Consider the following 26327-nt stretch of genomic DNA (forward strand, 5'->3'; position numbering starts at 1 on the left):
GCGGATGCTGAAGATCGTGTAACACCTTCTACTGGGGATATAGAAAATAAGCAGGCCTCATCTGAGGGCTTCCAATCTGCGGAGGGAGAAGAATCTAAAAATGATGATCAGCTGCCAAAAGAAGAGGAATTGATGCTTAGCAGTCAGCCTAGAGAAACAAAGCTATCCCAGGATAGTAATGAGAGTATCCCAACACCAGGAGAAGTCTATTATGGCCCAGAAACTTCATGCCCAGAAGGACTGCAGATAAAATTTGAGGAGCCTGTAGAGAACAAAAAACCTCTCCAGTTGCAGCAAATAATTGCTGAGGAAGATGGCATTTGGGTTAGCCGGAAAACAGGCAAGGAAGTTAGAAGCAATTTCAATCAAACAAGTCTCATTTGGGAAAAAAAGCCACTAGCAGAAATCCTACAGCGTTCAAGGTATAGCACAGCAAATGCAGATGAGACTCAGTCACCAGAGGATTAGAAAGATTTTGCTCAGGTTCAAAGTTCTTATGAGGCTTGTACATTAGTAGTTTTTGTGGGGTGTGTTAAATACTGCTTCTGCTAGGACTATTCAGTATAAGTACTATTAATAATATTAAATGTTATGAAATATCAGTTCATACATCCTTATTTCACTGAACTTGTACAAACAGTTGAAAAAAACCCACAGGTTCATTAAAAAGCAACGGAAAAATACATTCAGTAAAACTCTTTTGACCATGAATTTACTAAAATTCTTAACATGACTTAATCTCTATTTTAAATATTCCTATTGTTAAAAGCTAACTGCAAGAAAAGTCAGTGTAGATTTGTGCTGTAACCTCTTTATTCAATTATACATCAGTTATGCTAATGGTCCCACACTTTCTGATTTAGTTGAAGATCATTTGTTTAGCTCAGTAAATATTCATAAATTTCTTTAATCCAAATTATGGATATATAATCTGTAAAGTCAGATTACAGAGTTCTACTGAGAAAACAGAGCAAACCACATTTAGCAGATTTTATGTGCACTTCATATAAATATAAAATATAAATTTACACATATAAAAATAGTAATTGCAGCTCACCCAACTTGGGTTCTTAATATTTTCTGTCTTTCAGGCATTAATTTAAAAAGGATATGTAAGAAGTAAGTTATGACATAGAATGGACATTTCTGATCACCTAACCAGACTTTCATTTTCAATGGAAAACATTATTATTAAAAGTAATGAGTTCATTGAAAATGAACTTATGAATAAGGTTGATCTGGAATGAAGGAAATACTCAGAAACATGAATTTCATCTTTATTCTTGATAAAATAACCAAATAGCTGTTCACACGCAACACTAAATCATAATACGATTCCATTTGGGTTAGCATTGAATAGGCTAGTTTGCATTCTGCCTCCTTCTGGATCATGAACAGAATTTTATAAAAGTGTTCTAAACTGGCAGATTTAATGTTGGGTAGGTTATATAGAGCTTTATCAGACCATCATACTTTCAGTTTGCCCAAATAGATTATTTGCCCATCAGTCCACTTTGGAAATCAAATTGGAATATTCGTCTTTTTTCAAGTCTAAACTAACATTCAGACAGTACAGTGAATACGTTTAGTGTTTAGCCCCTGGAAGAGAAAACTACACTGCCCTGAGAGCTATATACAAGATGGGCAATAATTAAGTATGCTATCCCTTGAGTTTCTATATATTATGAATTAATAACAGTTTCTTCATTTTCCCCTTACATGTAATGTAAAATCAAGTGTTTTGCTAGCATTTCTCCTTTGCTTTTCTAAGCCATATATTTGTCACTGTGTATTTGTAGACATTCGTCAGGTTATTGTTTGGACAAAAAATTGGTCTCTTTGGAAAGGCTGTTGTGAGACATAATTTTGAGGAACATTTATTGTAATAATGATAAATTATGAATTTAAAAGCCTAGGTGGTCACCCATGACAGCAAGTTTGAACAGCAGTGGGTTATATAGTCAGCTTAAGAGCACACTTGCACCAGAAAGTTTAAATTCTATTTTTTTAAAGTGAAATCTATCTCCATTAAAAACAGTTTGTCATTATTTTTATGCTGCTCTGGCTCTTTCTTCAAGAAAGGCAAAATAATATAACAGTTATTAAGTTGTGTGAATTGTAGAGTAGCATTTTTGCATTTAAAAGCCTTCTCTTTGCAAATGGCTGTGATTGTGGTATTTGTTACTAAATATGCTAGAGATTTACGATATACACAAGGCTATGTAAGCTATTTCAGCTGCTATATCTGCTTTAATTTCATGTTAAAACTGTGGATAGGAAAGGTGTATATGTAGCAAGGATGCCCTCCAGTGGGAAAAAAACCCACCCTCATTAAGTGCAGAAGCGTTACTGAACTTCCTGCTATGATAAGAATGGTGCTATTTTCAAGTACGGGCTGCTGGTACATCGAGAATGTTTTGCATCTAACAGAAAAAATTAATACCACTATTTTCCCACATCTGATCAAAGTTTTCCCCCATTCTCCAGCCTGGTATTTAGTGGAAACAGAAACAACTTTGAATGAATATTTATTACTGCAGAGAAAGAGTACTACTTATATCCCGGATGACAGCAGTTACTTATATCCTGCATAACTAGACGCTGTAGGAAAAAGAGACATCACACTGACATTTTATGCAGCAGTTACATAATGTATGAACAATATACATACATGTATTCATAATTAAGACAACTGCATTTAGATCTGTGGGAATCTGTGGGGGAATTGGCAGCTGGGCTGGAGGGAGGTGTCAAGCAAGAGCCGAGCTTGGTATTTATTGCATACCTGAAAACGGCATAAGCATGACCTCCCCCAGAATCCATGAAGCCTTGCCTGGTCATTCCCAGGGGAAGACAAGCAGTCTGGTGAGATTCTTGTAACATAGATGCCAAACAATAAAGTTCAAAGTGTTATTCACAAGTGATTTTGGTTGCTGGTACCTGACAGAATCTAACCTAATTAAGATTCTCAGTTAACGAGGGAGAAAAATTTTGAAGTTATGTATTTAACAGATACCTTCGATGTGTCCTATGGCAATTGTAATATGTGAAAAAAGTCTCCTGGCTAATGTAACAATGCCATACAAGAACAACAACAACAATAACAAAATATTTGATTTGCAAATTGAAGTTGAATGATTGTGGAGGAAGAAATCAATGGTAGTAATAAGAACCCTCGAAGCAATACCAAAAAGCCCTGTCTAGATACATGGAAATTTTGAAATTAGACCTGAATATTCTGACTTTGCAAAAAGCCCCCTTACTCGAAAGTGCCCACATCCTCAGACATTACCTTAACAGCTCTTAGGTCCTTATTTAGGACTTGAACTGTTAAGTTTTTACCAGTCTCAGACTGTGAATCGAATTGGAGATTATAGTAGTAGGAGTAGTAGTAGTAGTAGTAATAGTAATATGATTCTGCAGTTAATAAATACTCTGTTAAGGGCCTTACATATTAAGATGAATGCTGTAAAAATCTGAAGCCAAAAGAATTTTAATAAGACAGCTAATAACAATGTCAAAAATGCAAAGATCAAAAGGCACTGAATTTTACAATTCTTTATGAGCTCTATTGTACATGATAATTAAAATACGCATTAACACGTTTTCTGTATTACCATGGAAAATAAATTTCTGATATGCTGAAGGACCATATTTTAAGAACCACATCATCTCTCTTCTCTTCATTAAAGCTTTTTAAAGAAAAGCATTCTGCAAAGCAGCTGTCAAATCCATAATATATGGAACACTTTAAGCTAATTTATAACATTTACAAAGTTAAAAGGTGCACTAAAGGGAAAAAAAGAATAAAATCTTCTCAGCTTCTAAGTACATTTATTTTTTGGACGATAGCCCTGTAGAATCAAAAATACATTATGTTACATATACATCTATAGTCTTAAAACCAGGCTTCTATGCATATATATGTTTTGACACAAGTGTACCACAAAAAGAGGGATGAAGAAAGATGGCAGTAGCAGTTCACTTAGTAGCTTTTCCCGAAGAAGTTGCTTGTTTTTACAGGTACTAAGCTTAGATCCCCTTGTGTTATTTAATTATGCTGAAGCAGCCAAAGAAAAGATGTAACGGTTGTTCAAATATTGACAAAAGCTTTTCTCTTCAAAGAGTCTTTATTGGATTCTTTTTCAAATTCACTGTATGTTGCATAAACGAGTCTCTTCCAGACTGGTCTACATCCCACTTGGATTATCATGATGCATTTCTGGTGTGTATGTAAGTAGAACAATCATAACCCAAAGATGAAGCAGGACCTGTCGAAAGAAAAAACAGGAATAATGCATGGTACTTTAAATCAAAATAAAGTAAATAGTTTAATGGATGCAAGCAATATGACTGACCTAGAAAGCTAACTTTGACTGAATTAGAAAACTAAGAGGGTCAACCCCTGGCTACTACTTGAATGGAGAACCATCTGAGAAATCCTTAGCTAAACTGCAGACTATATTGGGGAGCCAAATAAATATTATTTAAGAAGGCAGTGGCAAACAACTTCCATTTCAGGTGAACAAAACTACACAGAAGTATCCATGTATCAGGAACTGTACTGGATTTGAGAGTAACTTTAGCTTTTTTTATACAAGAACCAAAGGCATCAGCAGGGACTAAAGGTAAAGGTAAAGGTTCCCCCGCACATGCGTGCTAGTTGTTTCCAACTCTAGGGGGCCGGTGCTCATCTCCGTTTCAAAGCCGAAGAGCCAGCGCTTGTCCGAGGACGTCTCCGTGGCATGTGGCCGGGCATGACTAGACTCCAAAGGCGCACGGAACGCTGTTACCTTCCCACTGGAGTGGTCCCTGTTTAAAACAGTCAGAATGGTAGAAGGGGCACCATGACGTAAGCTCTACCCCTTTTGTGTGTTGACATGTGCTCGGAAACAGGTTAAGAATGAAGCAAAAAGTTTTACATTTAACAAGGACCTAAATATTACTGCTAAGCTTGTAAGCCGCCCTGAGTCTTCGGAGAAGGGCGGGATATAAATGGAATTTAAAAAAAAATAAAATATGAATCACTATCCCAAATGCTGCCTGCTGCCCTTCATTGTAACATCCCTTTTCCTGCTGTGCTGCCCTCACTCACCAGGAGAGCCAAATGACTCACAACTTGTGTGCTGAAATCTCCCTGGATAGAAGTCATCTACTTCTGAACTTTCGAGTTGCAAACATTCGCTGTTACAAACAAACCTGTCTGCAACTCCAGCCTAGAAATGTCCCAGAAGGCAGAAGAAAGCAGGGAAGAGTGAATTTACTGTCTGCCGCATTATGTATGTTTGGCAGCACCATCATTACTCGAGATGCCACTGGATGTTGCCCCCTCCAATCTGTTCGCTGGTTTTGTGGTACTTAGTTTGCAGCATTCTTCCTTTGTGTAGTGGCTAAGGTAAAAATTGTGCATGTTTTTTTATAGCTGAATGAACAGCCGCACGGAATGCAACCTGTTTGTAAGGAGAGGACTGCCTGCATTGCTCTTTCACAAGCAGGACTAAATATATACAATAACCATGACTGCCATCAGTTACCCTTTAAAAGTAATGAACTATGGTGTCTATGGAGATTCTCATTCATCCAGATCATGGTTGTCCCACAAGTGCTTTTTCAAAAGGCAACTGGACTTTGTTTCTCGCTGAAGACGTTTCACTTCTTATCCAAGAAGCTTCTTCAGTTCAGTTCAGAACTAAAGAAGCTTCTTGGATAAGAAGTGAAACATCTTCAACGAAAAACAAAGTCCAGTTGCCTTTTGAAAAAGCACCTTTGGAATAATGAGCTATGGAATTTTAAAGACTTTATCGCTTGAAATGATAGTGAAGAGTAAAAAGACACAAAAATGCAAAATCTTCTTTTAAAGGTAAACTTGCATTAGGTCCATCCTGCTGCACAATTACAAGAAGCAAATCGTGTAAATTCTTATTTTTATCCCACCCTTATTATTTGTACAGTTTCAACTCAAGGCAGTACACATATCCAACACACCTTCCTCCTCCTATTTTCCCCACAACAACAAAAACAATCCTATAAAGTGAGTGGGAGCAGCTGGCTTTTATGTCACTTACATTTATACTGAATGGTTACGATTAATGACACCTCACCTGTTTTTTATATTTCATTCACTGTATATCAGATCAAGATGAAATAGTATATAATGAAAATTGTATATGATGCATTATGAATACATTAAGAAGACTCACCATGTAAATGATTACAAATACCCTGGCAATGGGATATCGGCGCAGAAAGATTCCAAGTCGAATACTGTAACCAATTACGATAAAAAAAATATTAGAAAATACCCTAGCATATATGTTGCACTACAGATTTGCATAAAGACACAATCAGATTGCACGTTTTAATGATAATTCAAACATCCCAATCACTCAGATTTTTCACAAGACCTCTGCAGATTTTGGTTCAACATTTTAATCAAGATATCCACCACAATATCAAGATTTCTTTAGACGGTCTTCTTGATGGACAGAATTGCTTCGTCCAAGCAATCTTTCTGTTCTCTGCCTTCTCCTCACCTGAACTGGTCTATCGTACTTGCAGCTTTGCGAACCTTGCCATACATTCCTGCCGCATTCACATCAAGGTCAGCAAAAAGGACAGGCACATTTCGCATGCGAGTGCCTAGAGTAATAATAATTTAAAAAGCAATTAGCGGCAGTAAAAATGATTTATAAGCTGTAATAAATGTTCATGATATAGATGTTTGGTGGGTCGAATCCCGAGTGCCGCGTAACAGAGTGAGCGCCTGTTACTCGTCCCAGCTTCTGCATACCTAGCAGTTCGAAAGCACGTCTAAATGCAAGTAGAAAAATAGGGACCACTACGGTGGGAAGGTAACAGCGTTCCGTGCGCCTTTGGCGTCTAGTCATGCCAGCCACATGACCACGGAGACGTCCTCAGACAAGCGCTGGCTCTTGGGCTTTGAAACGGAGATGAGCACTGGCCCCTAGAGTCAGAAACGACTAGCACGCATGTGCAGGGGAACCTTTACCTTTTTTATATAAGGTTTGACAATATAATAAGAAAGCAAAGTAGAAACAGGCCAATTTTAGATGTGTGATTTTATAATGCTGCTTGTATTTTATGACTGCTTTGACAGAATGGAAATATCAGACATATTTAAAAGGACTTTGGGTGAATATGTGAGGATTTTGCATTCATTTCAATTTTATTTTACTGAAACACTCCATAGGGCAGGAAATCTATGTCTGAAACCATCCTCGCAGCAGAACCCAGGTTGCAAAGCTATTGTCAGAATTACAGTGGCCTATTAAGAATCAAGTAATAGCAGAAATCTTTTGGAAAAGCTCTCTCAGTACTATAAAATAAAGCCATTTGAGGTAAACAGTAATTTTGTAATATGTTTTGCAACATGGAGATCTACACTGTCTCTGTTTCGCAGGTTTTCCAATGTGAATTTCCCTGCTTCTCTTATTCGTTTCATCTTATTCATTAAATTTTTATGCCGCCCCACCTCCCCTATAAGGTGATTCTGGGCAGCTTTTCTTATGTAACAAAATGGCTCATCTACATCCACAAGGGAAGATCAACTAGATGAAAAAAAAAACAACCAGAAAATATTGGGAAGGCAGAAGGGAAAAGGGAAGGGAAACCAGGCAGACTGAACAGCTCAAAGGCTGTTAAGAAAGAAAGAAAGAAAGAAAGAAAGAAAGAAAGAAAGAAAGAAAGAAAGAAAGAAAGAAAGAAAGAAAGAAAGAAAGAAAGAAAGAAAGAAAGAAAGAAAGAAAGAAAAAAGAAGGAAACGATGAACAGAGGAAAGGAACAGAGGAGGATCGATTGGAAGGACTGATTGGTGTCATGGCAGGAACATCAACATTAATTTGTTCAAGTCGGTATTTCTCAACCGTGTCAGGTTTTAAGATGGGTGGACTTCAACTGCCAGAATTCCCCAGCCAGTTGCAATAGTGGGAATTCTGGGAGTTCAAGTCCTTCTATCTTAAACTTGAAAAGGTTGTGGAACACTGTGTTAAGTTTTCCAGTGTCAGGACCCACCCCAAACCACGTCTTAGGAAGACAAAACTCTTGGAGCCAAATCTTAGTCCAAAAGAAATCTTTACTATGACATGCTTGGTTGTAGGAATACAAGACAGGACTTAATATTGTACTGCAAACTAAACCCTTATAAAGAGTTCCCGGTTCAACCCCCCCTTAACCCCATTTGGTCAGTCCCCCATCATTTACCTCGTATCATCCCTCTCGTGGGAAAAAGGAACTTAGAACCTTTTATGTTTATTGCTCTCTTCCATGACACAAGCCAGATATTCCTACCCTAACCCCCCCTTTTGTTTCCCCAGTTCAAAAGGCTTCTCTTTTCCTTTGAAATGCCTAATACAGGTTCAATACACATCCGTTCCCTCCTCCTCGGGAGATGGCAGGATCCATGGAATAATGTTTTAAACATACATTTATGAATATGATATAAATGGATTCTGACATCCAGTTTATTGGGATATACATTCAACAATTCATTCCTCATTTTACCTTCACTGTGATCAATTCCGGCCATATTAATGGAGGAGCCATTTGCCGAAGCTCCTTGGACCGTTTTCAGCTGCTGCTCCAGTCGTTCCAGTTGATAGACTAAAGCATTTTTCTCTGTGCTGAGATTCTCCAGCATGGTTTGTTTCTGAATTAGTGTCTCTGTCAACTGATGCAGCCGATTTTCTAACTCTGTTTGGCTACTGCTGCTCAGTGTTTTGTTCGTTAGCTGCGGAGTGAACAAAGTACCATTGGAAGAGGGAAAGAGTAAGCACCTTCACTGGGATGAGAGCAGACTGAGCTAAATGCTTTTACTTGCATTTTGCTCTACGCTCTGGCTTTAGGGTGAAGCACATAGCCCGGCGTTCTTTCCCTTGGAAAAGCTGGGAGTGGGGGAAGGATCAGGACTTGCTACCAAACAGGCACAAAATGCTCTTAGGCAGTAGAATTTGACAGGGTCTCATCCCGTCACCCTTTCCATTTTTGGAAAAAAATTTAGGCATGGGGCTGCCTAAAGGTGAGCAGATTCCACACGACATGCTCTACCCAGCATTTCCACCACCACCCTAAATATGAGAGATCAGACTTCGCAGAAGAAAGAGAGGTGAACGCATTTATTTTTTTTGTTAAAACTTGTCAATCCAGAAGCATAAATCCAAATGTTGGACATATATTCCATTTAGCTTTGCCTCCAAAGAATGATCTCCCTGAGTCAGCATAACTTTGAAATAAATTGCCATTTGACTGACTGTACCCTTATTTTAGATTTTTTTTTAACTGATTATTTTTATTAAGGAAAGATAAATATAATAATTTTTTAAAGGTGAACCAATCTCACTTCAGGGTTAGCTGGTACGATGCTACAGGGGCACGGTCAAAAACTCTGGTTGTTCAGATATGTATGTTGATTACAAAATTAAGCTAATCCATTACCTGATTTCTTAGTTTCTGGATCTCCTCCTCTCTATCTGTTATTCGGCTTTGCAGAGAATTCTTCGTCCTATACAGTTCTTCCTCAGTATAACGGAGTTCCTGGAGAAGTAGCATATCCAGCAGCAATTAACATATTAAACGTCATGATACAGCAAAACATAATGGTACTACTGTGACCTATTTGGGTTTACAACTAAACTTACTGTCTTGTCTGCAATTGAAAAGGCATTGCTGAAGCACTGAAACTCTATATTAAGATCATAATGAACATTTAGAAATTCCTAAATACAGACAACTAATTGCAAAAAGCGGTATTAGTGCGGACGAGTTTCAACATTTATTTGAAATGTAAAAAGCTGAAAGTATATAGATATTCCTTGGCTTTGTTTCTACAGGTAGTCCTTGTCCTATGACCACAACTGAACCCAAAATTTCTGTTGCTAAGCAAGACAGTTGCTAAGTGAATGTTGCTCCATTTTGTGACCTTTCTTGCCACAATTGTTAAGTGAATCACTGCAGTTGTTAAGTTAGTAACGCAGTTAAGTGAATCTGGCTTTCCCATTGATTTTGCTTTGAAGAAGGTCACAAAAGATGATCAGATGACTCAGGGACATTGCAACCGTCATAAATGTGAGTCAGTTGCCAAGTGTCTGAATTTTGATCATGTGACCATGGCGATGCTGCAACAGTCGTGCAAAAAATGGTCACAGGTCCCTTTCTTCAGTGTTGTTATTAACTTTGAATGGTTACTAAATGAACTGATGTAAATTGAGGACTAACTGTATTTCTTCCATAAAGGTATTATAAGACTAGTGATCTCCGTGACAATAAGGAAACTTTCAGAATTTTATAGGTAGTCCTCAACGTACAACAGGTCGATTAGCAAACTTTTGAATTTATGACAGATCTCCCCAGGACCACTTATAACCCAGGTTTGAAGTTCTGATGGTGTCCGCTTGCAGTCATGTGGTTGCATTTCGAATGCTCAGCATTTATTGCTATTTCCAGTGTGTTCCACGGTCACATAATTGCAACTTACAATGTTTTTTACAGGAAACCAGCATTTATTTCTGGCTTCTGGGAAAAGGCGCCCTTTGGAGACAATGGATTCACTTAATAACTATGGTGAGTACTTAACAACCACCAGCATAGTTAATCACCAGCACAACGTATGGCCATAATTCCGGTATTCCAATGATGAGATTGTATGCTATAGTGGCTTTGACTTAGCAAAGGGATAGGAGAAGTGTGGATGTTAAACTGCAATTTCTGTCATCCTAGCCAGAGTGACTAATGGTGATGGATGCTGTAAGTTTGAGTTCACCAAATGTAAAGTCACATTTTCAATTGACTTAACAGAGAGCACTTCTATTTAGATAGACCAGGAAGCAATTTTTTGTCTCTTTTGCTCTTCCAGAATAGAGTGGAGGACAAAAAGTAATTACATTTGTAAAAATGAACAAAAACCCAGTGCTCCTAAGTGAACAGAACCCCTACTTGCTACTGTAAAGCCATTTCTACATAACCATGGGAGGGGGAAAAAGCTACTCTTTTAGTATGTCATTCTTTCAAAAATTAAAAATATAATCTGAATAATTGCAGAAAACTAAGATTTAAGAAAGAGTGATGGCAGATCTACACTAAACAAAAGACAATTCCATATGACATTAATGGTGAGGACTGGGCAAAAATATTGCAACCATGTTGATTTTTACAGATCAGATGCTACAATTCGGCTTTTCCCTACAAACCTGTAAAATAAGCAAGGGGTTTCCTCAGAGACAGAATATTGTTTTTGTCTCAAACCTCTCTTGGTCTTCATTTTAGCACTGTTTCAGCATGATATATTCATTCTCATATCATTTATCCAAGGTATTATTTAGCTCCGCTAAATGAATAAAACAAGAATACTCAAGGGAATTAGATCTAGCGCTTATATGCCAACACAAACAAAACAGATGAGATTCAGGGCATTTCAAAGTATTTTGAAATGGGTTAAACATGATCAGCTATAATAAAACACCGCCATATGGCTTCAAGATATAGAATTAATATTATCTTTTGAAAGAAAGCATGGATCTTTTGCTTTTTCATTAGTTCAATTCGACCCTGTCCAATTAATATGGAGTTTCTTATGAAACAGGTAATCTCCAAGATAAATAATCAGGGAAAGCAAATTAAACACCTTCCCTTTGACAGTTTCATCTACAGCAACTGTTCACAATAACAATAAAACCTACTGAATACAAGAAAAGAGACTTATTTTCAATCAAATAGAATTTACAGAAATTTGTATAGAAATCCTATTGTGACAATTTCTAGAGATCATTTTTTGCCAGCTAATTTTTCATTAGCGGCACCCAAGTGGAAAATTTGTGATTTAGTTTGCCCAAATAAGCAGTTGTGTGTGTTTAGGAGCTCCATAACACAATCCTTAATAAAACTCAAGGTTTTAAAGGCTCAAGGTTGACTCAGCCTTCCATCCTTCCGAGGTAGGTAAAATGAGGACCCAGATTGTTGGAGGCAATTAAGCTGACTTTGTAATAATGCCGCTTGGGTGTGTGTGTGTGAAAGCCCTAATAAGCAGGCATATACATAGAATGAAGGCTACTGCTAAGCTTGTAAGCCGCCCTGAGTCTTCGGAGAAGGGCGGGATATAAATGGAATTAAAATAAAAAAACCAATAACAACTCATTTCAAATTTGCACTGTATCCTGAGTTGACTGGATAAAAAGATGCCCAGGGACAACTTTTAACTAGGCATTTGCAAAATTCTTTTGGTGAACAGAAGAAATACGTACTTGAGTAAGAATTGCTCTTAAATCCAGTCAACTATTGAGTTAGATACAAGTTTGTTTCAAAAATATGTAGATAAAATTCAGAATCAGGCAATACTGCTAAACACAAAGTATCAAAATAGCTGCCTAAACAATTTTGCTCACTCACAGGAAAGTTTCTAACTATAGATGTTTTCATCTGTTTAGCATATGGCTATGGATTTTTCTAAATTTAAACTTCAGAAGAGGATTTTGTACATTTTTAGGCTACTATACCATCATAGGGGTGACGTCCTGCTGACCCTTACGGATCTAAAAAGGGAAATGTGGTTGGACTAGCAGAGAAGCCAAGAGCTACCATCTATAGCCATGTTTTTTCCCCCCAAACTTTAACATGTCTGGACTTCAACTCCCCGAATCGGGAGTTGAATGAGTGTTGGCTGGGGAATGATGGGAGTTAAAATCTGCACATCATAAACTTGTCATGTCTGAAAAATACTAATCGAGCCTGGAAAGTTTAAAAAAAAAACACCATTTCTATACTGATGTAAAAAAGAAAATGACACCGATGAATCTAAGTCACCAAGACTGAAGTTGACTTGACATAACTTTTAACTTTATTGTCGGCTTTCTAAATTGTACTGATGCTAAGAAAAATTGTCACTTAAAACAGAATCCTACATCCGTCTCCCCCTTAAGCCATAAGTTTATTTATGCTTTCCTTTTAAAAAATAAAATAAAATCCTGCTCTAGGAATAATCCCTTTTGATCTAAGAGATGTATTTGTCCTTTGTGTAGCACACTGCACTAAAAAAAAATCAGTTGAGGGGGGGGGCAAGGATGCACAGAAGCACTGATTAGGGTAGGGTACATGTGGTCCATGATCCAGTATTTGATCAATAAGAGTACTAACAATGTTGATACCGATCATTACACATATATGGCTTTTCTTTTAATTATGTAATTCCAATATATATCTTCCCCATATATGACCCCCCCAAATATATCAATACATACTGATTTTTCATGAGATTTGAGAGGAGAGCTCCTGAAAGACCACTCAGCAAGCTATTTCAACTCTTCCCAATATTTACCTGTTTCTGCCTCTCTAGTTCAGCCTCTACTTCTTGTTTGGCTGTTTTGTGCGTCGCAATCTGATCCTGCAAATCTTGAATTTGCTCTCTTGTGGAGTCAGCTTCAGTGATCTGCTGTGCTTCCATATCCTGTAGTTCAATTCTCAGTTGTTGCATTTGGCCCCGCAGCTTCTGTACTTCTTCCTTTTGCATGTCCCGGTCATGCCTCAGTTCCTCTAACTCCATAATGCTTGCTGTTTGACTATCCAGACCTTCAATACCAGAGCCTTCTTTCAGACTGTTGATCAACTTTTCCTTAGACTGAGATGCAAGGACAAAATTAAGGATAAGCAAAATTGCATCACAACCCTTAGTTTGTTAACTGTAACCAAAAGGCAGATTGTAAAGACAACAATGGAACCCTATTTGGGCTCAGCATCAATACTCTGCTTTGGAGCACGAAGTTTCCATATCTAACATCAGTAATTGCCTAAATATAAAGGTCAGGAATTTATGGACCTCTAGCAGGGATGCGGTGGCTCAGTGGGTTAGGACGCTGAGCTTGTTGATTAGAAGATCGGCAGTTTGGCGGGTCGAATCCCGAGTGCCGCGTAACAGAGTGAGCGCCTGTTACTCGTCCCAGCTTCTGCCAACCTAGCAGTTCAAAAGCACGTAAAAATGCTAGTAGAAAAATAGTGACCACTACGGTGGGAAGGTAACAGTGTTCCGTGCGCCTCTAGCGTCTAGTCATGCCGGCCACATGACCACGGAGATGTCTTCGGACAAGCGCTGGCTCTTCAGCTTTGAAACGGAGATGAGCACCGGCCCCTAGAGTCGGAAACGACTAGCACGCATGTGTGGGGGAACCTTCACCTTTACCTTAGCAGTAATTGGAATTTTAATCTCTCATCACTCACTACTACTGCTTGCGGAGGATAAAATTGGTGGGAATTGGGAGTTGAACTCCAGTTGAGTGGGACACAGGTTCCCCATCTCAAATAAAATATAGGGCAAATCTGAGCAAAAAGTACATGACATCAAGCTGCCTGAAAACATTATTTATTAAAAACTTATGCTGAAACTTTTCAAGCTGAATATAAAATTATATCAAATGCAAAAAAAAAAATTTGACAAAGATTTTTCAATAAGTGATCCCTATTGGTATTTTTTAGTCCTTTCAAAACATGCTAAAAGACAAACCTAACTAACAAGTGTTTTATATATTTTTTTATTCTATTAATAAATTGCACTTGTTTGTTACTGCAGGACAGCCTTCCCCGTTTGTTTGTTTGTTTAGCAATGTCAGGACCTGCACTTTGTTGAACAGGATTACTGTAGTGAGCGTTACCTGAAGTATGCGTGTAGCTTTCTGCTTATAGTCCACCAACTCTTGCTTAGCAGACTCCAAGTTAGCTTTGGCTATTTTCATTTGCTGTTGAAATTCCTCTGATTTCCGTTTCTCTTCGACATATTTCCTCTCGGATGCAGTTATGGCTTCAGCCAAGTTCTGACGTTCAGCTTCCATTTTACTTAGGCGAGTTGCAAATTCATTCTGACAGAGGAAGTTTTGTTTGGTTTTAGTACAAAAGAAATAAATAAATGCTTGCATTTGTTATTTTAATTTATTGTAGATGAACAATCATAACAATTAAGAGAAGAGTTTGGACTAGTCCGGGGGTAGGCAACCTCGGCTCTTTTATGACTCGTGGACTTCTGGGAGGTTGCCTACCCCTGGACTAGTGGGTTAAGACACCAGGCTAGAAATCAGGAGACTGTGAGTTCTAATCCAGCTGTGAGTGTGAAAGCCAGCTGGTTGACCTTTGGGCCAATCCTTTCTGTCAACCCAATCCACCTCACAAGGTGGTTGTTGTGGGGAAAATAAGAGAAAGGAGTATTAGGTATGTTCATTGCCTAGAGTTATAAAAAAATAATAGAGGCGGGATATAAATAAATACATAAATAAGTGTATGCATATATGCAAAAATATTTTATGTCACTCTGTCAATTAATAGCTGCGTAAGATAAAATGGTAGTGCTGGTCACAGAATTCTAGAGCTCACAGAGATGTGGAGCAGGGTTGAGATGAAGAAGTACAGCACTCATGGTCCTACTTGATCTCTCAGTTGCTTTTGAGACCATCAATCATGGCATCTTTCTGGGCCATCTGTGAGGACTGGAAGGAAGTAGGTTTTGCAGTGATTCTTTCCCTTCCTCTGGGGAGCGGGGCTGGTAGTTATGTTAATCCCAAAGGCTTTCTTTCCACTGTGGAATGCCACGGGACCTAACTTTTATTATCATCAGCTGTTATTAGTTTATTGCTTGTTACTATTCACATTGTTTTATGTTTATGTTGCTATTTACTGCTTTAATTTTTCTTGCTTACTGTCCTAGTGAGTATGCGACTTAAGGGTCGCCTGTAGCTGAAATGGCTTAGAAGCCTAAATGGATGTGAATGGATGCACAGTGAAAGGAGGGGAAACAGATTGCCCAGACAGACTGACTCTTACTCAATACTGATGCTTGAGATTTCATATTAATACAGCAGTCTAAGATAAATGGCTTGGGTCTGGGATATCTGAGGGAACACCTGCTGCCGGCATCAAGTTCCCTTCGTCCAGTGCGCTCCCACAGGGAGGGTCTTCTCAGGGTGCCACCGGTAAGAGATTGCCGGCGGGTAACACCCAGGGATAGGGCCTTCTCAGTGGGGGCGCCTGCCCTTTGGAACCAGCTGCCAGTGGAGCTGAGGACTGCCCCCGACCTCCGTTCATTCCGCCGGGTTCTGAAGACCTGGCTCTTTGAGCTCTCTGGCCCAGGCTGAGGATTAATCTTATTTTAACTGGGGTTTTATTTAGGCAGGGACACATATAATTTTTTTAAAAAATTTGTTTTTAACTTTTGTATTTTGGTTTTTTAATCACCCTGTAAACCGCCCTGAGTCCTTCGGGAAAGGGCGGTATATAAATGTAATAAAATAAATAAATAAATAAATATACTGCTTGAGGTCTGCTAACTTGCTGGAGTACCATCCATCCACACGGAACGGCCTTTTCCAATCTAAATGAGTGGACGTCAGCTTCCAGACTTCTATAGCAATGATTGGCTGGGAAATTTGAGAACTGAAATCCAGGTATCTGAATGGAAGGCATTCTTTTGTGTGAGTGTGTATGTGTGTGTGTCTGTGGGAGCGGGGGAGCCCTGATATGAAGGATGGGATAAGTAGGCTCAACTCTGATTTCCCACTGCAGACACATCCTGAATATGAGGGTACAAATGAATTTTGTTCCTTTCCCAGGATAACTTACAGTAGTGGCTAAAATTGTGGAAACCTTTTAGGAAAAGTATACAGTAGAAATGCCACCTTTGGTTAAGTTTCCGTTGATTTTTCTTCTAATTTCTTTATAACTGTAGCCTTGTTCACTTAATAATACTATTTTATATCACTTTCTCGGCAACCAGTCAACTCTTTGCACCATTACTTTAATTTTATTATGTTTTACAAGCTCACTAAAGGAAAGAACACAAAAAACCCCAACCAACTTGATAGCGATCACATAAGACACTGACAAATGTCCTCCTCTCAGCTTCAATACACGACATCAGTAACTGAATCCTACTGTGATCTCATTGGCTCATTGCCGAAACAAGATGACACCCGATTGGCTCTCTAAACTATTTGTGTTTCAAAGATATCTGAGCTTTCAGTCTAAGCACTTATAATTTGAACTTGGATCCGGATGGTGGATCTTAGGAGTCTGGTCAGAAACAATGTTGATCTAATAAATCTGAAGTGTCTCTGTCTCTATTACTGAGATATAGCTCTTCAACCAGTGGAAAAAATGAAGCAGCATTCCCTGGGACTGCTATCTAACCTGCATCTGCTTGTAGTTGTCTTGCTCCCGCCTAAGAGTTGACTCCGCTTCATGTAACCGTTCCTGAAGAGTCTGAAGGGCTTGATTGTGCATGCTGTTGCCTTCGCTATTGTCCTTTATTATTCTGTATTGGCAGAGGACAAAGATTTACGGAAACATCTTTTAAGAATCATATTCATCTTTGGTGGCCTCCCGTATGTATTACTTCTCTGTATTCTGCAATGCTCGCTCTCCATCACTCCACATCCTCTTGCCATTCCCAACATCGGTGCCGGTATTGGCTTACAGCTTTTGTTTTATATAGATATAGAGATGTATTATCCTTGGGTTATAAGGATAAGGTTATAAGGATGTTCAGAATTTGGTTTCAGTTGGGTGGGTCATTTAAATGTTTGAAATAAACAAACAAAAGACTCATGCAAATCCTTTTTCAATTATCTGTAAGGATGTGTGATACAAAGCAAGGACTAGCCTTGCTTTCTAGCTCATCAGAACACAGATAAATAATAACGGATTTAAGTGGCAGAAAAGTGCTTGATTGTGTTAACTGAATGTGTTCAGAGATTAGACAACTTAACTTTAAGTTAGAATTTTGCTCTGAGTAGGATGCTGGACCATAATGGCCTAAAAGGCCTTTACCAACTCTGTGATTCTAGTCCAGGGGTAGGCAACCTCGGCTCTTTATGACTCATGGACTTCAACTCCCAGAATTCCTGAGTCAGCTACGCTGACTCAGGAATTCTGGGAGTTGAAGTCCATGAGTCATAAAAGAGCCGAGGTTGCCTACCCCTGTTCTAGTCAATGACAGAAACATTGTTTTTGAAATATTTAATCCAATCCATATTTCTTCTTTCAATATTACTTTAATTTGGTCAACATTTTTTTCTATTAAACAAGAAAAAGACAGGAGTGGAAAGGGGGCTGGGTGAGGAGAGCCAGACGTTTTAAGTCACAATGAAAATTAACCTCTGCAGTAATCATCCTAACCACCTGAATTTCTAAAATGCCTTCTTTCCCTTCTATTTTCACGGCATGATCCGTCAACATAATTTTTCCCATTTAAAGTCAGGGGTGCAGTAAACAAGAGTACAGGAAGAAATGAAAATACTTAAATCATGCCTGGAATTATATTTTAACTGAGTAGTTTTTCTGCTTTGAATAACTTATATTAATCTGAACAAAGCCCACACTCTCTTTCTGAATGTAAGCAAAGTATCCACAGAAAAACTAAATTAATAACTTCCACCAAATGAAAAAAACAACAAAAAAAATTGGTTCCTTCCCCTTTTGTTTTTCAAGAAGAGAAAGCAGAGGATAAAGAGGAATCCCCTACATGTCAACACATACCTTTCCTATTAACATATTATTTAAATTAAATGTTCCTTAATATGGAGAATTAAGATCAGCATACAGACACATATATCCACACACAACTATTTGGGCACTGAGCTTAAATTTAAAAAAAATTTGGGATGCAAAAATAATTTTAACAAACAAGAAGGATGGATAGCCAATAAATTTAAACCTAAACAGCCTGATCTCTCCAATAATACAGTGACGTGATGGATGCTGAATACCTTGATTTTTCATTCTGCAGAGTTTCCAGGGCTTTATTGCGTGAACTCAGAAGTTGATCAGCCTCCTGTAATCTTACTTTGAGGACAGCCAGTTGGGAATCCTTGGCAGCAGCAGCTTCAGTCAGATCATCAACTTGAGCTTGAAGTTCCCGAACAAGTCTGTCATTGTTTGAATTGTCAGCATTCCACTTTTCAACTCTTGCCCGGGCATTGGTTAATTCTATAAAGTTGAGGTTGGTAAATATCAGTAAGTTTATAATCCGTATTATTATGTATGCAACATGATTCTGTCAGTAATCAGAAAAAATTATTTGGTTCATATGTTGACCCACTAAGCCAGTATTTTTTAAAAAATTGTACTAAATGGCTTGGGTCCGGGTTATTTGAGGGAACACCTGCTGCCAGCATCAAGTTCCCTTCGTCCAGTGCGCTCACACAGGGAGGGTCTTCTCAGGGTGCCGCCGGTAAAAGATTGCTGGCGGATAACACCCAGGGGGAGGGCCTTCTCTGTGGGTGCACCTGCCCTCTGGAACCAGCTGCCCGTGGAGCTTAGGACTGCCCCTGACCTTCGTTCATTCCGCCGGGACCTGAAGACCTGGCTCTTTGAGCTTTCCGGCCAGGACTGAGGATTTTTAACTGGGTTTTTTATTTTTAGGGATAATTTAATCTTTTTTAATTTTTTTTTAACTTTTGTATTTTGTATTGGTTTGATTTTAAAATACTCTGTAAACCGCCCTGAGTCCTTCGGGAAAGGGCGGTATATAAATCTAATAAAATTAAATTAAATTAAATTAAATTACTTTTTTATTAAGACTATATGTCCTGGTTCAACCATAATGCTTAAACCAGAATGTCTGGATTTAATTATCCAACAAATCCAGAAACAAACTTTAATTATGGCTTAGCATAATACATAAATTCAGTCATGTTTCCTGTCATCTAACTATTGTAGGAGAACCGGTTTGGTGTATTGGTTAAAGGAATTGGGCCAGAAATTGGAGAATGTGAATTCTGATCCTGCCTTAAGCATGAAAGTATCTGGATGACTTTGGGCCAATCACTTTTATTTCTAGAAAGAAGACAAACCACTTTCAAAAAAAGGTTGCTATGGAAATTCCAAGATTGACTTGAATGCACAAATTATACAATATGAAACAACTATGGTTAGGATATTAAATCATATTGGAAATGATCATTACTCCTTTTATTCTACCACAAACCTACATGAGTTCTTCCAGTTTTCTCCTGAATTTGATTACTGGGTTTGAAATGACAGTAATCTTTGAAAATATCAATCAGCCTCAGATCCTGCTTATACTGACAAGGCTTATGCCAACTGAAACAATGTTGTATAGAAAAGCAAATAATGGAAACAAGGGTGGAATTCACGCAGGAAAAGAGAAGATGAAGAAACGGTGCACGTTCTATCTCAAATCCTAATTAGGAGAAATATTACATTTTAAGTCTAACATGGAGCTATGGCATTATTAGGGATGGGGAAAAAAGCTTACATATAAGAAGGTACCAGGTACATACCAATAAACCACTAGACGGATGGAAGTAAATTACGGAATGAGACATATACATTTGGCTATCCAGGAAAAAAATGAAAAGAGCTCACCCAAAGGAAAAAAATTACTTTTAGTAATCCCCGATTTATCAAGTTTCTATGTGAATGTCATCCCAATGTGCAACAAAAGAGAATACAGAATGCAATTTGGTCTACTTCAAAGCCATCATTTAGCATTTGGCTTTGCTATAGAATACAAAACATCTTGTTCTGATGAATGCCACTTTTTTTTTTAAAAGATGGTTCCCACTTGGATTGGACAGATCAAAAAAGGACTTCTTTAACCAGCAGCCCACCAAACCTGCACTATACCTGTTTGGGTTTCTTTGGCTCGCTGAATCAATGATGCCATTTCTTGATTTAAAGATTGCACTTCGTTACGCAGTAGCTGATTTTCAAGGCGAAGATTGGACAGTTCGTGTGATTTACCACCATTAAAAGTAAGATTGGGATTAATTTCTGGGGTTTGCAATGAATCCTTTTTAATATCCACATCAGTCTCCAATCCAGAACTGGAACTATCAGATGTCTCTATACAAAGAGATTCATATTTAACAGATCCTTTCTTTCTTTCTCTGTTCAATTTCTATGACAAACTATATAGCTATTGAAAGTCCCACCGAGTTTAACGGGATTGCTACAATAAATAATTGTACATTAGCTTATAACCACAAATATTAAAAAAATCATTACCAAAATAGTTATAGCATGTCTATAAACATTATACACTCTAACTTCACATATACTATAAGCAAACCAAACTTCTGACATTTTAAATATAGATCATACATTAAGACTTGTTTATTTATGACCAACAGAATTAAAGATGTTCAAATGCTGGGTAGGTCTCCCATCTTCAAAAATGTAGGCAAAAACTGCAGTTTACATATAAGTGCCTATAAATGCACTTGCATGCAAAGTGGTAAGCCTCAAATCACAACTGTCGCTGTGTTCATTTCAGCACACTGAAAGCCAACAACCCCTGTTGTTGGTTGGGTCTTACTCTGCCTAACAAAACCAACTTTGCAATAATAAAGGTAATATATAAACTAAGTCTTGCAACTAGAAATGAAAAAAAAATGATACCTTCTAGATATTTTGGATTATAATTCTCACAGTTCAGGGCCAATTTCCATGCTGGCTAAGGCCGATGGGGGCTGAAATCCAAAACATCTGCCTATTGCTGTCGCATCACTTTTCAGAGTACACAAATAAAAGGAAAACTATGTAGTTTCACAGGTAATTAAAACGGTTACTAAAATAAGCACCCCTGGCTTTTTGCTTCACTAGTTCAGTTCCCACAGTCTTTTTATTTTATTTAGCAAATCAATTAAACAAAAGGGATAAACAAAAGTTCAGCAAGGGTGAAAGGTATTTAGCAATATGATGCATTCTTATCATAAGGAAAGATGGCCACCTACATGAAACAATGAAATGTAGTAAAATGGAGCCTATTTCCAGGAAAGACTTAAAGGCTTTTATACAACATTTTGGAGCATTGTGTGCCATATTAATAAACAGATACATTTGGATTGCTATTTTAAGTACCTATATCTCTGTTTGCAAGAGGCAAGTAAGGCCTCAAATTTAAATGAGTTTCAAAAGTGCATCATGCATTTTACAATTTGCAGCAATACTTTTAGAGAAATAAAAATAAATAAAAACAAGACAAAGCTTCAGAATTAGTAATGCAATACTGACTCGTCTATACACGCTCAGTATGGATTTAAATGATTAAATACTTAATTTATTTAAATATTTGAACTTGCATTGCCATCTCAAGGGACAGGGATTGCTGGAAAATTATAGAAATAGTACATTCAGTGAACCTGTACCAAGAAAATAGAAAACCCTGATATTTTTACCTTTGCTCCCCATGGACTGACATCATTATTATATTTAGTAAGATTATATCACCTGCTTTCATCCTTGAAAATCATTTTCTCAGAGGGCAATCTCCACCCCTTTATAACTTAAGTGAATGCTGCTTATGAAACAAGCATTAGGAAATCTCACAATTGCTAATTTACAAAAGAAGCTTGGTATGAATGATTTGTAATCTATCTGCAATCTGGTGCTTTGAGTGCAGTTCCCAGAATGGGGATTTGGAGAGCTTCTGTATTAACCCATCTGGAGAATAGGTAAACATGGCTTTTCAACAAACTATCTAGATGCTTTGATTAGAATTTAGGAGATATTCTGGACTGCGGCTCATATGCTTATATAATCTTACTTTAGCCAACACAATCAGAATGGCACTGGATGATCATCAATATCAGACCAGGATCCTGTCATCACTAACACCCTTCAAAAGAATCCTTAAAACATTCCTTAACATCTGTGGTTATGCTTAACTACCATTGTCTTGACTTCGAATGGAAGGCTCTTCCCCTGTTTTGATGCTGTGTGAACTTGCTGACACAGAGCTAATACTTGAAGTCCGAGAATGATTTTGAACAGTGACTGCTTTGCTCTTCTCCCTTTTCAGGTCCTTTTTCCCATTAGGTTCTTTTTCAGAACTATTCAGAAAGTCAAACAGGAGTTCATCATTTGGTTCAGATTTTTTCCTTCTCACAAATTGGAAAGAGGGTCTGGACACAGAAGCTGCTTCCGTGGATGGAGATCCTTCCACAGAGGCCCTGGGTGCTACCTTAATATTGGCAGTTCCTGCTAAAATTGTTGCCTTCTGATGTTTAATGTTGTCTGCTGATGATGAGATAAAGCTTGATGTAGATGACGCATGTCCCTGCTGTTCTCTGGTCTTATATGGCTTGGGATACACACTGACATCATCCATCTGGCTACTAATGTAGTGTACACCGCTTGCATTTTCTTTCTTGCTTAAAGCTGATGCAGCTCCTTGGTCTACTCTATTGAGAAGGTCCTCTGCCTTGCCAGCCAGGTCAGCAAACCAAGACATAATGGAAATCAAAGAGTATATGGAATTTTGTCATCCAACATTCAACCTGGGGAAGAAAAATACAAAGAACAGAAAAGCTACAGCACGAAGTCACAGACTAAATGTCAAAAACAACAAAAAATGTATCTTCTGTTCTTTGAAATGTAGTAATGCAATCAATATAGTTTGCCTTTCCCATTCTGCATTATACGAGATAAGATACATTAGTACACCATCCCTGGTGTACTAAAGTACCGTAGGATGTCAAAAGTAAGATAAAAGCATAGGTTCAAGCTGATAAAATATGCAAATGTTTCTCTATATTTTAGAAGAGGGCTGTGGAATAGTCAGGCATTAGATGGAAAAGGTTCGATTTACGTCACATTTTTTGCTCATAAATTAGAACCCTTTCCCTTGGATTTCTAAATGATTATGGCATCTCTTTAAGGAATAATTTGCCTTAAACAGGAATCAGTTGTTTTGGTAGTACAAATGACTTGCTGGTGGTTGATTTGGGGTACAGTAGTAGGCAATTGGCTAGTATCAGCCAATTACTAGGAGACATGCAGATCTAAGCCCAAGAACACAATCCAGTTGGAAATTTGTCTCTGCAATTTGCCCAAGCTACACAAGAAACATACATGGATATTTCTAAATTGTTAAATTTAGGGAGAAGGCTGAATTCAGATGTTTCATTTCTAAACAGTTATATCAAGAAAATATGTGCAAAATAATACTGGTGACATATCTGTATGTGACAAATTCATGTATCTTATCGCTGGTGAGAAATATGAATAGAAATCAGTCAAACTATTAAAAAGTTCATTTACTTTAGCTTCAAACATAATGCAGGAAATTATGTAACATCCATTCATTTAATAAACTATAGAAACAATTGTGATTTTCCTCTCTGATTCTTACCTGCATTATTACTATACGGGCAATCTATACGTTATCTACCCATATGTTACCTACATTATTACAATTATTATTAATTCTTATCAGGAAGTCCAAAATGCAAACAATTTCCTAAGTAGAAAATCAGTCGGGTATAAAAGATCATGTCCAAGTCTGAACATTCAATTAAAATTGTTTTACTGCTACTCATGTTGATGCATAAAAATAGTCTCAGTTAATGGTTAGTATTTGCTAGGAGTTAGAAAGGATCAAAGGAATTCAAAGGGTATGTGTGTGTTGGACTTGTGGCTATGTAGAGATTCTACACCAGGGGTGTCAAACTGTCGGCCCATGGGCCGGACGTGTCATGAGTAATGAAACAAGAAAGAAAACAACCAAGCTCAGAGAGCATCAACCCTTATTTCAACCCTAAGCTACAAAATGTTCTCCTTTAAAGAAAAAACTTGTTCAAAAACAGAATTTCAGGTAAGCATGTAAATGGCATGGGCATATAATATTTACAAATACTGTATATTATTTGGTGCCACCTCTAAGTTAGGATAAATTGATAAGAAAATGGAACAACAGTGTAGCATTCCAGGGAGCTAAAATAAGAATATTTTGTACATGCATTTGGTTATTTGCAAAAGCTCTTGGTATTAGTCTACTGTACTCAAATTTGTCTATTCTCTATTTTACTTAAAAAAAAAATCCAATCCATGCATTCAATTTTATTCTGCCAAAGATTTTCTCCTACTGTCTACCTGACATCCTCACTTTGGGCCAGATGCCCTCCCTTGTTCTCTTAACTATCCTTAACTTTTATCTCTTTTTTCCACCCCCACCCCCCAACCCACCCCCACTAGAAGGACGCTGATTTTTCACACTATCAGTAAACAGCCTGTTAAGCCTGCTCCTCTTTTATTTGACTGGGTTTCTCTGTCTTTTCCAGATTCATGGCAGCTTTTCAACAGGTAAAGAGATCTCTGCTACTGCTGAACGATGACGCTAGCAAAACCTGCATTGGCTGAACCTACCCGGCAATTCGTGGCAAATGCTGCTACAACATGAGCAGGAAGGGGAAAGGGGCAAAAGACACGAGACAGGTTTGAGTCTCAGACGCAATAAACTCTCGGGTTTTTATTCCTCTTCCCGCCCCTCCGATTTCCTCCATCTACTCAAGACACCCCCCCCCGCCACACACATACACACACACACACACCTCCGGTCTTTTAGGCCTCTGTTTACCCCGGATTTCTTTCGACACCGATTCTGCCACTATCCCTTTTTAATCAAGAGCCCAAAGCGGACTCGAAATATCGAGACGGGAGGAAAAGGAGGCAAACTTGACAGCGGTTACCGTCAGCCCGCAGAGGCATCCGGAGAAACCTTCCGGGAGACGTGGCCACAGGAGGGCGGGCACAAGGACCCAACGGAACTTCTCGCTTTCCAGCTTTGCAAGGCGCCGGCGCGGACAATACCTGCCGGGAAGTGATGCAAACACGCATGCCCGGATCTGCGCGCTTCCCCTGGACAATGGGGGCGTTCAGGGCAGGGAAATGGGAAAGAGGTAGTAGGAATAAGAGTCGTTTTTTTTTGCTTTGCGTTGAAAGGAAGAAAGGGGAAAGAATCACGTTTTTGATTGGAAACGCCAAGGTGATACCGACTACGCGTTTATGACGAATATGTGCGCTGCAATCCAGATCCATATGCAGAACGGTATTTTTTCCCCAACCTTGGCAGCTTTGAGTTGTGCGGACTTCGATTCCCAGAATTCTGCTGCCGGTATTGGTGCCTTAGGAATTCTGGGAGTTGAAGTCCACGCATTTTAAAATGGTCCAGGGTGGGAAACACCGATCTAAAATGATGCATTATACCAAGTTACGACTAGCAAAATATTTTAAATTAAGGTCACGTCCGATTTTGTCGGATCAGTGCAAAGGATTTGCTGCTGCAGTTTCCAGAATGTTTATATATTATATATTTTACCATCCAGCCTAGTTTTATAATTTCCTAGTGCTCTCCCATCCAAGAAGTATCCCGTTCCAATTTTGCTTGGCTTTTTGAGCTCAGCCAAAGTTAGGTGACAATAGTAGTAACTTTAGGAGTTACTGTCAGCCATTATGCATTTTCAGATAGTATTTTCAAGGCATCGTTTCAAGAGTTATTTTGCTTTTATTAATGACAAATGTGATTAATACAAATATCAGAAGTG

General features: G+C 38.3%; 1 protein-coding gene across 3 annotated transcripts; it reads right to left on the reverse strand.

Moving 5' to 3' along the window:
- Positions 1–3543: 3543 nt before the first annotated feature.
- On the reverse strand, positions 3544–25532 carry GOLGA5 (golgin A5). 3 transcript variants are annotated; one of them, XM_081344705.1, is made up of 13 exons: positions 25335–25532; positions 22675–23282; positions 20629–20847; positions 18747–18966; positions 17170–17293; positions 14649–14852; positions 13322–13621; positions 9451–9549; positions 8521–8746; positions 6534–6639; positions 6201–6264; positions 5096–5216; positions 3544–4271 (listed from the first exon to the last, which is right to left on the reverse strand). In XM_081344705.1, the coding sequence occupies exons 2-13, from the start codon at positions 23234–23236 to the stop codon at positions 4210–4212; spliced, it is 2307 nt and encodes a 768-aa protein (XP_081200831.1). In that variant the 5' UTR covers positions 23237–23282; positions 25335–25532; the 3' UTR covers positions 3544–4209. The 3 variants fall into 3 exon arrangements, with proteins under 3 accessions (XP_081200831.1, XP_081200833.1, XP_081200832.1); XM_081344707.1 differs by lacking the exon at positions 5096–5216; XM_081344706.1 differs by lacking the exon at positions 3544–4271 and having other exon boundaries at positions 5102–5390.
- Positions 25533–26327: the final 795 nt, after the last annotated feature.

This window comes from Vipera berus (assembly GCF_964194415.1).
Source record: "Vipera berus genome assembly, chromosome: 1".
In the NCBI taxonomy this organism is placed as follows: Eukaryota; Metazoa; Chordata; class Lepidosauria; order Squamata; family Viperidae; genus Vipera; species Vipera berus.